The sequence below is a fragment of the Petromyzon marinus genome, chromosome 48 (genome assembly GCF_048934315.1).
Source record: "Petromyzon marinus isolate PM22_M1 ecotype Great Lakes invasive population chromosome 48, UKy_Petmar_22M1.pri1.0, whole genome shotgun sequence".
NCBI lineage: Eukaryota > Metazoa > Chordata > Hyperoartia > Petromyzontiformes > Petromyzontidae > Petromyzon > Petromyzon marinus.
This window is the reverse complement of record NC_133714.1, coordinates 6,680,502-6,698,356: the sequence shown is the minus strand read 5'-3', so window position 1 is coordinate 6,698,356 and position 17,855 is coordinate 6,680,502. Positions and strand designations below refer to the sequence as shown.

General features: G+C 43.7%; 1 protein-coding gene across 4 annotated transcripts in view; it reads right to left on the bottom strand.

Moving 5' to 3' along the window:
• Positions 1–17,855, bottom strand: part of LOC116952798 (inositol 1,4,5-trisphosphate-gated calcium channel ITPR1-like) — a 275,732-nt gene that overhangs the window by 65,987 nt on the left and 191,890 nt on the right. For all 4 annotated transcript variants that reach the window (XM_032972456.2, XM_076074483.1, XM_076074484.1 and 1 more), the window contains 2 exons: positions 7,057–7,222; positions 97–257 (listed from right to left, as the gene is read on the bottom strand). In XM_032972456.2, the coding sequence (XP_032828347.2) occupies positions 97–257; positions 7,057–7,222 (327 nt within the window). The remainder of the gene's footprint in view (positions 1–96; positions 258–7,056; positions 7,223–17,855) is intronic.

Below are 17,855 nucleotides of genomic sequence, written 5' to 3'. Positions count from 1 at the left end.
GTGGACTTTCCCCCACCACCACCAACACGGAACCACTGCCCCCCAACGCTCGCGTTGACCCAACCCCCGCAGCGACGAACGAACCGCCGCGGTCACCTTGATCATCTGCGCCACGTAGCTCTCGGGCCCCGTGTACTCCGTGGGGTCCTTCACTTTGACGAGGACGATGAAGAAGAGGTAGTGCCACATGTTGTGCTCGTCCTTGATGTGCTCCTCGAACGACACCGTCTTGTTGTCGAACTTGTCTCGCTCCAGGCCTGGAGTGGCGGCGGCGGCGAGGGAGGGGCGGGAGGGGGTTGGGGGGTTTGGGGGGTACGGGGAGGACATCGTCATCGTCATCGTCGTCGTCGTAGTCGTCATCATCGCCAGTCTCATCGTCGTCATCGTCGCTTTCATCGCCAGTCTCATCATCATCGTCGTCGTTGTGATTCATCATCGTCGTCATTGTCAGTGTCATCGCCAGTCTCATCATCGTCGTCGTTGTGATTCGTCGTCGTTGTCTTTGTCATCGCCAGTCTCATCATCGTCGTCGTTGTGATTCATCATCATCGTCATCGTCGTCTTTGTCATCGCCAGTCTCATCATCGTCGTCGGTGTGATTCATCGTCGTCATCGTCGTCTTTGTGAATCATTGTTATCATTGTTGTCGTCTCCGAAGTGGCGATCGTCGTTGTCACCGTCAGTCTCATCATCATCATCACCATCATTATTCATCGCCATCATCGTCATTGTCGTCAAAGGTTATCAAGGTTGCCATCGTCAGTCTCATCAACATAAAAAAACGCTAAGACACCGATTAGCAACATCAGTAAGGATGAGCGTTTTGAGCTTTCCCAATTAAAAAAGAGAGATGACATTGTCATCCTCTCAGCCGACAAGGGCAGCTATATCATCGTGTACAAAACCACGTACGATAACAAAATTCAGGACCAACTTAATGATGGCAGCTATGCCAAAATTAAAAGAGATCCCACCAACAGCCTCGTTACGAAAACCAACAACATCATCACCGATTCGACATCTTTGATCGAACCAACAAAGCCGTTTTCCTTAAAACCCTCTGCTGCTAGACCACCCAGATTGTATGGCTTACCAAAAATCCATGAAGAAGGTACACCACTCCGGCCTATCGTCTCCACCATTGACTCACCCACCTACAAACTGGCCCGATTTCTGTCTGAGACCTTACAACCATTCACTGGTAAGACCACCTCAGCTGTGCTCAACTCAGCTCACTTGGTATCGTTAATTAAGGGCATGTCACTATCTCCAGGTGATTTGCTCGTTAGTTTTGATGTGGTCTCTTTGTTTACCAAAGTTCCTGTGCCTGACACCATTGCAATCATTGAAGATTCGGTCCAACAAGGACTGAATGCTGATGTACCGGCCCTGGTGAGACACTGTCACACCAACACCTACTTCACCTGGAATGGAACTTGATGTGATCCCTGACATGCAATACCCCAGCATCTACAAACTAAGCTGTGTCTGCGGCAGTAGTAACATTGGGGAAACTAAGCGACATGTCTCGGACCGTGTTCGTGAACACAAGGCAGATCTGAAACACGGTAGGACCAATACCTCGGCCGTGGCTGATCATTGTTTTAATGCGGTGGGCTCACACGAAATTGATTTCTCTAAGACGAAGGTACTTTGCAAACCCACTGGCTATCAACAAAGATTCGTTCATGAAGCCATCCACATATACAGACACAACTTCAACCGAGAAGATGGGTATAAACTGAGCAATCATTGGAAGGACGTTATCAACCAGTTTAAGTCATAACTGGCTGTGATGTTCCCATCCTACCACCTTCCGATGTTAGTTGTTATTTTCGGCTCTCTGATTTTACATTAACAGGTTCAATCTCCCACACTAACACAGCCACCTCGCTCATCGAGCTCGACGTTGTTGCTCTGCGATCTCCCATTAACATCTCTCACATTAACATGCCAATCTCTCACATTAACATACTAATCTCTCACATTAACATACTAATCTCCCAAATTAACATGCTAATCTCTCACATTAACATACTAATCTCTCACATTAACATACTAATCTCTCACATTAACATGCTAATCTCTCACATTAACATGCTAATCTCTCACATTAACATATTAATCTCTCAAATTAACATACTAATCTCTCATATTAACATACTAATCTCTCACATTAACATGGTAATCTCTCACATTAACATGCTTATTTCTCACATTAACATGCTAATCTCTCACATTAACATACTAATCTCTCAGATTAGCATACTTAATCTCTCACATTCACATGCTAATCTCTCACATTAACATGCCAATCTCTCACATTAACATGCTAATCTCTCACGTTAACATGCTAATCTCTCACATTAACATGCTAATCTCTCACATTAACATGGTAATCTCTCACATTAGCATGGTAATCTCTCACATTAATATGCTTATTTCTCACATTAACATGCTCATCTCTCACATTAACATGCAAATCTCTCACAATAAAATACGAATCTCTCACATTAACATGCCAATCTCTCACATTAACATGCTAACCTCTCACATTAACATGCCAATCTCTCACATTAACATGTTAATCTCTTACATTAACATGCTAATCTCTCACATTAACATGCTAATCTCTCACATTAACATGTTAATCTCTCACATTAACATGCTAATCTCTCACATTAACACGCTAATCTCTCACATTAACATACTAATATCTCACATTAACATACTAATCTCTCACATTAACATGCTAATCTCTCACATTAACATGCTAATCTCTCACATTAACATATTAATCTCTCAAATTAACATACTAATCTCTCATATTAACATACTAATCTCTCACATTAACATGGTAATCTCTCACATTAACATGCTTATTTCTCACATTAACATGCTAATCTCTCACATTAACATACTAATCTCTCAGATTAGCATACTTAATCTCTCACATTCACATGCTAATCTCTCACATTAACATGCCAATCTGTCACATTAACATGCTAATCTTTCACGTTAACATGCTAATCTCTCACATTAACATGCTAATCTCTCACATTAACATGGTAATCTCTCACATTAACATGGTAATCTCTCACATTAATATGCTTATTTCTCACATTAACATGCTCATCTCTCACATTAACATGCAAATCTCTCACAATAAAATACGAATCTCTCACATTAACATGCCAATCTCTCACATTAACATGCTAACCTCTCACATTAACATGCCAATCTCTCACATTAACATGTTAATCTCTTACATTAACATGCTAATCTCTCACATTAACATGCTAATCTCTCACATTAACATGTTAATCTCTCACATTAACATGCTAATCTCTTACATTAACACGCTAATCTCTCACATTAACATACTAATATCTCACATTAACATACTAATCTCACACATCAACATGCTAATCTCTCACATTAACATGTTAATCTCTCACATTAACATGCTTATTTCTCACATTAACATGCTAAGCTCTCACATTAACATACTAATCTCTCACATTAGCATACTTAATCTCTCACATTCACATACTAATCTCTCGCATTAACATGCTTATTTCTCACATTAACATGCTAATCTCTCACATTAACATGCTAATCTCTCACATTAAATACGAATCTCTCACATTAACATGCCAATCGCTCACATTAACATACTAATCTCTCACATTAACATGCTAATCTCTCACATTAACATGCTAATCTCTCACATTAACATACTAATCTCTCACATTAACATACTAATCTCTCACATTAACATGCTAATCTCTCACATTAACACATTAATCTCTTACAGTAACATGCTAATCTCTCACTTTAAAATACGAATCTCTCACATTAACATGCCAATCTCTCACATTAACATACTAATCTCTCAAATTAACATGCTAATCTCTCACATTAACATGCTAATCTCTCACATTAACATACTAATCTCTCACATTAACATGCTAATCTCTCACATTAACACACTAATCTCTCACATTAACATGCTAATCTCTCACATTAACACGCTAATCTCTCACATTAACATACTAATCTCTCACATTAACATGCTAATCTCTCACATTAACATGCTAATCTCTCACATTAACATGCTAACATTAACATGCTAATCTCTCACATTAACATGCTCATCTCTCACATTAACATGCTAATCTCTCACATTAACATACTAATCTCTCATATTAGCATACTTAATCTCTCACATTCACATGCTAATCTCTCACATTAACACACTAATCTCTCACATTAACATGCTAATCTCTCACATTAACATGCTAATCTCTCACATTAAAATACGAATCTCTCACATTAACATGCCAATCTCTCACATTAACATACTAATCTCTCACATTAACATGCTAATCTCTCACATTAACATGCTAATCTCTCACATTAACATACTAATCTCTCACATTGACATACTAATCTCTCACATTAACATGCTAATCTCTCACATTAACACACTAATCTCTCACATTAACATGCTAATCTCTCACTTTAAAATACGAATCTCTCACATTAACATGCCAATCTCTCACATTAACATACTAATCTCTCACATTAACATGCTAATCTCTCACATTAACATGCTAATCTCTCACATTAACATACTAATCTCTCACATTAACATACTAATCTCTCACATTAACATGCTAATCTCTTACATTAACACACTAATCTCTCACATTAACATGCTAATCTCTCACATTAACACGTTAATCTCTCACATTAACATGCTAATCTCTCACATTAACATACTAATCTGTCACATTAACATGCTAATCTCTCACATTAACATGCTAATCTCTCACATTAACATGCTAACATTAACATGCTAATCTCTCACATTAACATGCTAATCTCTCACATTAACATGCTAACATTAACATGCTCATCTCTCACATTAACATACTAATCTTTCACATTAACATGCTTATTTCTCACATTAACATGCTCATCTTTCACAGTAACATGCTAATCTCTCACATTAACATGCTCATCTCTCACATTAACATGCTCATCTCTCACATTAATATGCTAATCTCTCACATTAACATGCCAATCTCTCACATTAACATGCTAATCTCTCACATTAACATACTAATATCTCACATTAACATGATAATCTCTCACATTAACATGCTCATCTCTCACATCAACATGCTAATCTCTCACATTAACATGCTAATCTCTCACATTAACATGCTAACCTCTCACATTAACATGCTCATCTCTCACATTAACATGCCAATCTCTCACATTAACATGCTAATCTCTCACATTAACATACTAATCTCTCACATTAACATGCTAATCTCTCACATTAACATACTAATATCTCACATTAACATGTTCATCTCTCACATTAACATACTAATCTCTCACATTAACATGTTAATCTCTCACATTAACATGCTAATCTCTCACATTAACATACTAATATCTCCCTCATTAACATGCTAATCTCTCACATTAACATGCTAATCTCTTACATTAACACACTAATCTCTCACATTAACATGCTAATCTCTCACATTAACACGTTAATCTCTCACATTAACATGCTAATCTCTCACATTAACATACTAATCTGTCACATTAACATGCTAATCTCTTACATTAACATGCTAATCTCTCACATTAACATGCTAACATTAACATGCTAATCTCTCACATTAACATGCTAATCTCTCACATTAACATGCTAACATTAACATGCTCATCTCTCACATTAACATACTAATCTTTCACATTAACATGCTTATTTCTCACATTAACATGCTCATCTTTCACAGTAACATGCTAATCTCTCACATTAACATGCTCATCTCTCACATTAACATGCTCATCTCTCACATTAATATGCTAATCTCTCACATTAACATGCCAATCTCTCACATTAACATGCTAATCTCTCACATTAACATACTAATATCTCACATTAACATGATAATCTCTCACATTAACATGCTCATCTATCACATCAACATGCTAATCTCTCACATTAACATGCTAATCTCTCACATTAACACGCTAATCTCTCACATTAACATGCTCATCTCTCACATTAACATGCCAATCTCTCACATTAACATGCTAATCTCTCACATTAACATACTAATCTCTCACATTAACATGCTAATCTCTCACATTAACATACTAATATCTCACATTAACATGTTCATCTCTCACATTAACATACTAATCTCTCACATTAACATGTTCATCTCTCACATTAACATGCTAATCTCTCACATTAACATACTAATATCTCCCTCATTAACATGCTAATCTCTCACATTAACATACTAATCTCTCACATTAACATGCTCATCTCTCACATTAACATGCTAATCTCTCACATTAACATGCTAATCTCTCACATCAACACGCTAATCTCTCACATTAACATACTAATATCTCTCCCATTACCGTGCTAATCTCTCACATTAACATAGCCACCTCCGCACCCTCGTCGTGAACGCTGCTCTCTTCAACACACCGGTGGGCTAAAGTAGTGAACTATTTGTCCTTTGTAAATGTAACACATTGTTTACTGTTTGGCCGTGTCGGGTGGTGGAGGGTTACGACACATTTATAAATAACGCGATCTAACCCAAAAACCTTTATTATGAATAATAACAATAGTCCACAATGCAACAGCGGGGACGGTAATCAATTAAAATTAAAATAGTAAATACTATTTAAACCTTTTCAAATAATAATAAAACAAATGTATTAGAATACAAACGATGTTATAATAATATTTAGCATCATTAAAATGCTCAAACACGATTCATAATCATCGAGTACCATTATAACATAATATTACATAACCCTCTTTGGTTCTTTCGGTAAAAGTCACGTAGAAAGAAAATGAACCGTATTATAAAACACTGTTACACTATCGATAATAATCATGAATATATGCAAGAATTGACAATGAAACACACTTGAGGCGTCAAACAGCCCGGGCGCTACGTGGAGGGCTGCAAGGCTGCAAGGCTGCACGGATGCAAGGATGCTCACCACAGATGAAGCATGACGTCTTGAGGATCTCCTCTTTCTTCTGCTTCTCGCTGCGGAGGTCGGCGAATGTGTCGATGATGACGCCGAAGATGAGGTTCAAGACGATGATGATGACGACGAAGAAGAAGAGGAGGTCGTAGATGACACGCGCGGAAAACAGCGGCTCCTGCACCAGCGGACGGACGCAGGCACGCACCATCGTGACGGTGTTTGACCCGCGACCCGCCGCACGGTAACCCCTCGCCACGGCGGAGGCGCCGGGAGGAACCACGGACAAACGGGCAGACGGCAAGCGGTGGCGAGGAGCCGCCGCTACCAAAAATTGCCCAAGCTCTGCAGCGCTATATATATATATGTCTGTGTGTGTGTGTCAGGGATACGATGGCGGACAGTGGTGGTGGCGGCGGCGGCGGCCCCGCTGCCGCACGTGGGCTGTCTGCAGTTCATCCTATACACTACACTATACACTACACTACTATATACTACACTACTATACACTACACTACTATATACTACACTACTATACTATACGCAACACTACTATACTACATTCTAGATTTAATGCTTTCGTGACTGCAAGGATCCATACTCCTTGGTTCTATTGGGTAAAGTCACGTAGGTACAAATTTTATTTTTTTACCTACGTGACTTTACCCAATAGAACCAAGGAGCACTATACTACAGTTTTCGATTTAAAGCTTTCATGACTGCAGGGATTCATCTTCTTGGTTCTTTCGGTAAAGTCACCACGTAGAAGGGAAATAATAAAATAATAAAAAATAAAACGTTATAGAATGCAGTTCTCACGACGTTTCGGCCACAACATTGGAGCGCTGTCTTTCCGACAGCTCTGTTTCTTCACCTGAGGACGGCTGCTTGTGTTGTGGCTGAAACGTCGTGATAATTTCATTCTATTATGTTTTATTTTTATTATTTTATTACTACACTACACTATATGCTACACTATTATACACTACACTATATACTATACTACACTATACACTACACTACTATACACTACACTATACACTACACTATACATTACACTATACACTACACTACTATACACTACACTATACACTACATACCTGTCAACCCCTTATCAGTGCCTACCTTATTACAGACCAATTCAGACCTTATTGGTCACCGCATAGTGCCCTTATAAATCTCACCGCTCATCATACAAAGTCCCATCACAAGGGAGAAATACAAACAGACGAAAAATATATTTTTTGCCCGTATTGAAACGACTGTACGCCGTATGGACCTGAAAACTCAATTTCCCCGTACAAGAATACGGGGTAAACCGTATGGGTTGACACGGTACACGTCCATGCAGAGAGCGATTGACACTGGAAAAACATATTTTAGAGTTTTTGGCCCTGGCCCCTGACCCGTGACTAAGAGCGTGTGGAACGGTGGCTCAGGGATGAGAGCGCTGAGCTAGCAACACTGAAATTCTGGGTTCGAATCCGGGTCCAAGCCCGCCTCTGTTGAAATGTTTTTGTACGCGCAGCGGGTTACGGTTTCAGTGTGGTCACCGATGACATACCTGGAGACCCATAGACTCACACAGACACCCACAGACTTACACAGAGACCCACAGACTTACACAGATCAACGGGCATCGACCAGATCAGGGATCGAACGTACGACCTCGCCGCGTACCGGGCGACGGAGGTAACATTTCCCCGCCGCACTATTGCAGCGACAATCGGCACGGCGGAAAGTAAATAAATAAATAGAACAAGCGTCTCGAATTAACACCCGCCTTCTCCGGCGCCTGAGGTCAAGTCCTCACACTCGGCACGGAGAGAGACGAGGAGAACAAAATATTAAAATATTCTCACCCCCCCCACCGCCCTCCCTCCCACCGCCCTCCCTCCCTCCCACCCGCGGTCCTGACAGGGACTTTAAGAAGCTGTTATTTGCTCGGCGCACCATAAATAAATTTAATTGGCCTCGAAGCAATTTGCGAGGAGGCGACCGATCGCTCGCGACGGGGTCATTCCAACAGACGCCCCGGTTTGTTCTCTGTAAATAAACTAGGAGATAGCGCTGTGCTAACGGCCGTGCCGGGGCGGCCTGGTGGGCGGTGCGGAGCGGGGAGAAAGAGAGAGCCAGCCGTCTCTCCTTATCTCAGCGCCGGAGCCGTGTGAAGGGCGCGGCCACGCCATCAAGCAAGAACGCGCGACCTCCAACGCCGGCGAACGGCGACGCCGGTGAACGCATAAAACACATTTTCCCGTCGACCTTCCTCTCAAAGTCTGCCCTATTCGTGTGGGGAGAGAGATAGCGAGGGAGCGAGAGAGAGAGAGAGCCCGAGAGAGAGAGAGCATTTAGGAAGAAGAAGAAGAGGATTGTTTGGCACGTGGACATTTCCCAACACCGTCCGCCCGCTTTTCAAGATGCAGGTTTCTCGAATTGACCTCACGCGGAGAGGCCTCTTAACCCTTTTCCCGGTCCGGTGATGTACGCGTACGTGCGTGTACGTCACTAACGTGTGCGTCATCGGAACGGAACTGGAGGGAACAACTCAAGTAAAGTAACTTCATCGATACCGAGGCTCCCGCAAGGCCATGCTGCCACAGGGTGCGGCGGTGGTGTTGGCGATCCACACCGTCTCGTAGAAACGACAGCGCTACTGCTGCGCCTCTCGAAATAAAACGAACGCTGAGATTCGGCAGTTGCAGGGGCCACCGCCCGCCCGTCCGTCCGTCCCCCAAAACCTGCAACTTGGTGAGGGGTTAAAAACATCTCGGGGGTGGGGGGGGGGGGGAACGGCTGCCCCGTCACCGAAAGCCAAAAAGACGCAGAGCGAAGGCCGCGGAGTGGCCGCGGGGGTGCGGCGCGTGCGACGGACGAGTCGAAGGCAAAGCGAGAGTGGGGAGAGCGGGGATAGAAATCGCAGTCCGTCCGTCGTGCAAGGCAAACCGCTGCGACGAAATTGAACTCGACTTGAAGCTTTCGTGACTGCACGACGTTTCGACCACGTGGTGACTTCACCGAAAGAACCAAAGAAGATGAACTCGACTATGAGACAAAATGTAATTTTTATTGTGACCAAGTGGCTTATCGTTGCGGAAATGCACAGCGGCAAAAAAATGCTCTGAACGTGCGAAGTTGCTTCGAAATGCGGAAGGGGGGGAAAAAACGGGAGGATCCAGAGGAAAAATCCGCGCGACCACGGGGAGAAAGAACACGCGACCTCCTGCATACCAGGCGAGGTAGTCAACATCTCCTAGCCACCGTGATGATGATGAGAGACAGAGAGACACGCAAACTCCAAATATACAGCAGCAGGCGTCAGGGTCGGGATGGAACACACGACCTCCTGCATACCAGGCGAGGTAGTTAACATCTCCTAGCCACGGGTGGTGGCCGCGCGACGCTGTCACAGAGACACAGCGTAGATAACCCGAGGGAGCACCCTCTTCAGGGTGAGTCTTGAGACTCACCCTTTTACAGATGAATTTAACCTGTTTCAATTAATAAATGTCCCCACAAGACCCAACCTAAAAAATCCGGGACAGTCAACTCTGCTTTACGTCCTATCGACAAATGCCCCTCAAAATTTCGCACTGACTGGTGTTCTGGGTAATAACCTTAATGATCACTCCTTCATTTTTGGGGTGAGATCATCAGCCAGACCCAAAGCCCCCCATAACATTGTTGAGAAGCACTCTTTGAGGCACTTCAGCACTCAGGCATTTACAAATAATGTGCTTCACTCGGATATTGATAAGGTCTGTGATATCCCCAACCTGACTACGGCTTGGGAGACTTTCAGGTACACGTTTCTCCAAATTCCTAACAAACATGCTCCGTTGGTTCGATTTAAAACTAAAGGCAACCGCCCACCATGGTATGATCCTTTGATTACAAAGCTCATGAAAACTAGGGACAAGGCTTGGGCATGTGCTCAGAAAAGTAATTTGGTAAATGACTGGCTAGAATACAGGTATTTAAGGAATAGATGCATAAAAAAAATACGGCATGCAAAAAATGCCTACTTTTCCTCCACTCTCCTGGAATCACATGGAAATGCCAGGATTTTTTGGAAAACAATCAAATCTATCGAAAAGGCATCCAAAACAGACAATCTGCCCGTTGAGCTTAACCGAAATCGGGAATATTTTTCAAATCCCAAAAAAATAGTTGACAATTTTAACCTTCATTTTTCTGAAGCTGGTAATCTTTTTGATAACGTATTGGGAGTCACCCCTGCTCATGCAAATTCCTACACCCCTGTCCAAACATTAAACGAATTTAGTTTCCAGCCAATCCACGAAAGTAATGTTCTGAAACAACTGTCCTACCTCAAAGGGTCCTCCCCTACCGGAGCAGAGAGTTTTCCCGTCTTTGCTCTACTAACTGTTGGTCACCTAATATACAAACCTATAGCCCATATGTTCAACCTGTCCATCAAAGAAGCATCAGTTCCTCTAGAATGGGAATATTCCTATGTCCGTCCACTTCACAAAGGGGGCCCTAAAGATGATCCCAATAACTACCGACCTATCTCAATTTTGTCCCCATTTATGAAAAATTTTGAAAAATTATTAAACTACCAAATTAGCAGTTTCCTGTCCACCAATAATCTACTACATCTAAAACAATCTGGGTTCCGAAAAAAATACAGCACCACATCTGCTGCATTAGACTCTCTGAATCAAATTTACAATAGCCTTGATAATAAGCAGTACTGTGCCAGTCTTTTTCTTGACTTGTCCAAAGCTTTTGATACAGTAGACCACAACACACTGCTTAGTAAACTAAGTTGCCTCGGTTTTTCCGAAAACACAGTAAAATGGTTAAGAAATTACCTCTTTTCTCGCACCCAAACTGTATTCACAGATGGTTGGAGGTCAAACAGTGTTAAGATAACAAAAGGGGTTCCAAAGGGTTCCATCCTCGGCCCCCTCTTGTTCTCTCTTTATGTCAATGACTTGGGCACTGACCTGGATCATTCCAGGGTAAATCTTTTTGCAGATGACACTATACAGATTACTGCTGGCCGCTCTCCAGATGACGTGATTGCTAAGCTCCAGGGTGCTTTCAACAAACTACAACATCAGCTAGTTTCTCTTAAACTAGTCCTGAATACCTCCAAAACCAAGGTGCTATGCTTCTCACCGGGCATTAAAGCAGGAAGTTATTTTTCCCCAATTACATTCCTTGAATAATTATCAAATAGAGCAAGTCAAGATCTATAAGTATCTTGGGGTCATCCTGGATTCAAAACTGAATTTTGAAGATCACATTGATTATATTGGTAAAAAGACAAAAATTAAAATTGGTTTTCTGTATCGACACAAGCACTGCTTCCCCCCAATGTTCCGTTTGGAATTGATAAAAGCTACCATACTGCCTCTACTTGACTACTGTGACATCGTGTATAAATCAGCCCCAAGTACTGTACTTAAGAAGCTTGATTCCATCTATCACTCGGCCTTAAGATTTGCATTGAACTGCCCATATAGGACTCACCAGTGTGATCTCTACATTGGGTCAAACTTAACATCTCTTAATGTCCGACGGCTTGTGCACCAGATCTTATTTATTCACGATGTACTTATAAAAAAATCCGGACTACCTACTGGATCTCCTCTCTGTTTCAAAGAACAAATTTGACCTCAGGTCTTCGCTCATTTACCAGCTTCACATTCCCTATTGCCGTACAAAAACCGGAGGAAGGGCCTTTGCTATTGATGCCCCCAGGGTCTGGAATGCTATTGCCAATAAACTGCAACTTGAATCACTACCTATGAGATCTTCACTCAAAACTGCTCTAAAGGAGTTGTACACCCCTAGCTGCCACTGCTATTCAGTGGCCTACAATATGGCTGTAGGGTTTGGTGTTATAATTTATTTATGTAGTTTATTGTTTAAACATTCGGTCACAGTCCCTATGATCACTGTTACATTGCATTTATGGCTTTTATTTTGGTGATTTCGAAAACGTTTTTTTGATTTGGCCATGTTTGTGTTTATCGTAGTACGGAGTTAGACTGATGGCCTAAATCTTAGTTGTCTTGTGGTTGTTGTTGTTGTTTGACTTGCACCCCACTGGGATTTTTGCACACAGCGTTGGTGTACGGTGCTATTTCAGGAATATTTTGATGTTTTTTTTCCTGGATTTTCTGTTTGCACAGTCACATAGTCACTTTAAGATGTTTTCTTGTTCATGTTTTTGTTTTTTTGTTTGTTGCGGTTGCACCCGATTCAAGAGCCGAATGGCTCACAGGGCTAGACCAAATAAATGGAAATAAATGGAACTAAATGGAACTATGAGACTCATCGAGGCGATGGCAAGAGAATAAATAAATAAATAAATATTCACAACCCCCCCTTGTCATCCCCCACACGGCGTGCCGGCCACGGAGGTTGCGGTTTGACCATACTTCACCGCGCCAGTCGGTGTGGGTTTGCTAAAGGCGGGAGGGGCGTGTGGAGGGAGCAGAGGGCTCGGGTTTCACTCCCCACTGATGGTCACCGTTACCCGGGATCGGCATCGATGGGTTTTGAATGTACAGTATATATAAACTAACCTTTTATGTGCGACACGAATGACAAACAAGCAACCGAAAAAAAACCCACTTTTTCCCCAACTCGCTTATTAAACATGGATGGCGGGCGTTCCGTGCGGGATCATTATTTTTATTCGCGATTGTAAATGCCCGGTGTTGAGTTTCGCTGAGACCTTGCACACACACACAAACACATGCGCTCGCACACACGCGCACACACGCTCGTACACACGCGCAAGTAACACACGCATGCGTGCACTCTTACACACGCGAACGCTGTCACACGCACGCAAGTAACATCGCACGCGCACACACAACGCACGTTCATACGCACGCGCTCGCTCACACACACACACGTAACACTTATACACCCTAACGCACGCACGCATACGTACACATAATCGCACACAGATGCATACACTCGTACACACATACGCACGTAGCACACATATGCTGTTAGCGAGCACCTATGAAGTCCAGAACGGCACATTCGGGAGTGGTTGGCCAACACCGCTCCCGGCCGTCTTTGTCTCCACAGAGGCGATGTTTACACACTGCACCAGGTACTCATTTGAGGCTGAGTCGACCTAGGGGAGGCTCAAAAACCGATTCAGATAATCGTCACTGGTGGTGTCCGTGAGTGGGAATCGAACTTGAGTCGCCGGGTTCATAGCGCAGGGCGCTAACTCGCGCACTCACGCACACGGTCGCTTGCACACACACATGCACACTTGCACGGTTGCACACACACACGCACGCTTGTACACACAGACACGCGTTCACTTTCACACACATGCTCGCACGCGCTCGCTTGCACACACACGCACGCACGCGCTCGCTTGCACACACACACACGCATGCAGGCGTTCGCTTGCACGCACACAAACGCACGCGCTCGCTTGCACACACACGCACGCACGCGCTCGCTTGCACACACACACGCGCTCGCTTGCACACACACGCACGCACGCAGGCGTTCACTTGCACACACACACACACGCACATACGCGTTCGCTCGCTTCACGGACACACGCACGCACTTTCGTGATAAGAGCACCGCGGGGACCTCTAACGCTCGTGAGCAGACTCGACCGTCGGCGGCTCTATGCCCACTCTGCCGCGAGGGATCACTGAAAATGTTTAACAGTGAAAAAAAGACGCCTGGAAAAGAATGTGTGTCTGTGCGCGTGCGTGCGCGCGCGCGTGTGTGTGTGTGTACACGGGGAGCGGTGGTGCAGCGGTTAGCGCGCTGCGCTACGAACCCGGCGACAGCCGGGTTTGGTCTCACGGTCAACACCGGTGACGATTGTCCGAAGCGGTCCTGGGCCTCCCCTAGGTCGACTCGGCCTCAAATTAGTACCTGGGGCGATATGCAAAAACATCGCCAACTGGGGAGACAAAGGCGGCCGCGCATAATGCCGGCCACCCACCCCGCCGTTCCGGCCTTCATAGATGCAGCTCTCTTAACAGCACTTGCCCCAACAGTCTGTTGAGGCTACACGGGGGATCTTTGTCTTTTTTGTAGTATGTACGGGGTAAGTTATATGCTGTCTGCCCACCGCTGCTGTGTAAAAAGGGGCCCGTTTCTTGCGATGCTTTTGGGCTCCTTGCTAACGAAACATCGTCAAATCGAATCGAGTGCGTTTGGCGTCGCGATTAAAGTCAATCCACAGTCGTGCCGATCGTGGCCACGCAAGCCAAACTATGAGCCGCATCGTAAACCACCAGCTCCTCCGGTTTTCTCCTCCACATCTAAAATCAACGTCACGCGTTCAGAGTGTTGGCCTGCTGCTAGACAATCTCACGTGACGATGATAAGCTGCTTTGTTGAGTCATCATTTGCGATAGCCAGGCAAATTCTGAAAAAGTAGCTATACAGCTCAGTGGGGCCTTTACCTGGTGAAATAAAAAAAAGAGTTTAATATTTCGATTTAAAGCTTTCGTGACTGCAATGATTCATCTTCTTTGGTTCTTTCGGTAAAGTCACGTAGAATGAGAATAAAATAATAAATTGATAAAATATTATTGTGTTATTTTATTTTATCAATTTATTATTTTATTCTCATTCTACGTGACTTTACCGAAATAACCAAAGAAGAAGAGTTTAATAGTTTGAACTGCCTCGCCTGGTGTAGAGGAGGTCGTGGGTTTGATCCCGACCCAGACGCCTGCTGCTCTATATTTTCAGTTGGGCGCGCGTCTCTCTCACCCCCGGGTCGCGTGAATTTTTCTCCGTGGTCCTCCGGATTTTCCCTCCGCATTTAGAATCAACATCACTACGCGTTTTAGAGTATTTGTCTCGCTATATCATCATCATCATCACGTGATGATGACGAGCCACTTCGTCCAGCTATCATTTGCGGCTTCTAGAAAAGATCTGCGTAGCTCAGCGCACCTTACCTGGCAAATCGTTTTTATGTTTAAATAGTCTAATGGTCCATAATGAAGGTTTTTGGGTTAGATCGTGTAAGTATAAATGTTGTGTCGTAACCCTCCACCACCCGACACAGCCAATTAGTAAGGGATTTGTCACGTAAACAAAACGTGCCAATTATTTGCCACGACAGCCCACCGGCGTGTTGGAGAATAAATCCACAACACTTACAATGGGAGTAGTCCGACGTTTCGTTGGTAATTACATCAACCGGCATCAACGGGGCGATTAAATCGAGCAGCAGCAGGACGACGTCATCACTGATCCCAATCAGGTGCAGAGATCGTAAGCGGAGGAAGGGGGGGGGGGGTATTGTAATTATATAATATATTAGTAACCAGTTAATTAGTATGCGTTTCCTCTATAAGGAATTGCATTTTGTATTACTTAATAATAATGCTTCCAGGCCTAATGGTGTTGTGCTCTGGCTCTACAGGAGGTGGTAGAGCAAAGTTCCGACTAATATCACGAGTTTATTCTGTGTGGGATGTCTGTGAAAAAGAGCTTCATAGCTCATCGGATTCCTCGAGTATAAATATTTTGATTATAGATAGGGTGTCCCACCCCCCCCCCCCCGCCACCCCCATCTCCGATCACTCCCACGTGTGGATTTTCCCCGGTGTGCTTCAGTTTTCGCTTAAAACATCTCGATAAAAATAGGATCGCAGAGCTTGGGCAACTCTTTGTAGCGCCGGCTCACCGCTTTTCCCAGCGATTGTGAGAGATGCAATCAGCATTGCACGACGACGATGCTATATATATAATTCAAGATTAAATAAATTATCATTATCTTGGCGGCAAATACAGAAAATGCCAAAAAACGCTCAAAAGGGGTCGGTTTAAAATGAAGACATAATCTACGTTTGGACAATAAAGACTCATGGAGCATAACAGCTCATTGGAACCTTCCTGCTGAGATAACTAAAATAGAAAAAAGTATCTAAAATAATCAGCTTTCAATGTAATCCTAAACCAAATACCCCCATCTCAAGTATCAATCAACCAGCCACTCAATCAGCTCGGATATTATTCTCTCCCACCACGGAGTGGGGAAGAAAGGAAAGAAAAAACACCGCAGCAAAACCAAGAGTTCACTTCCAATAAAAAAAAATCAAGTACCGCACGCACGCGCACGCACGCACGCACAACCGCTCCGGCAAACTTCCCGGCGCTAAGCTAAAACAAATCACGACGTTCCGATCGCAAACACAAGCGGTCGTCATCATTTGCCTGACGACTACGTGACTTTACCGAAGGAACCAAAGGGGTATGGGATGCCACGGGTTTGGCAACAGACAGCGTCGCGGTCTCGGCGGAGGGGGCGTTGGCACGCCGCTCTGACCCCGTGCATCCCGCTCAGTGTACGACATCCCGCCCGGTCCCAACCAAGTCCGGTTGAGTGATGGCAAAAGGCGCCAGCCCCAGCAAGCGCTCGCTCGCTCGCTCCAATGCCAGCCCTCCTCTTAGCGACGTCGCTCCGGAGAGCCCCACCTCTTTAAAAGGGCGTTTTTGGCCTACTCTTCCACACCGGACCACTGAGACGTCTTAGGTGACGATGATGATGATGATGATGTGGGAGTAAACTAAACACAATAATTCGTTTCGATTTAAAGCTTTTCGCGACTGCAGGGATTCGTATTCTTGGTTCTTTCGGTAAATTCACGGCTGCTTGCGTTGTGGCCGAAACGTGCGTGAGAATTTTATTTTATTATGTTTTATTTTTATTATTTTATTAAAATATTTAGTTTTTATTTTACCAGGTAAGGCCCCCCCCCCCCCACCACTGAGCTACTTAACTCTTTCTCAGAAGCGACCTGGTGATAAATGATAGCTCA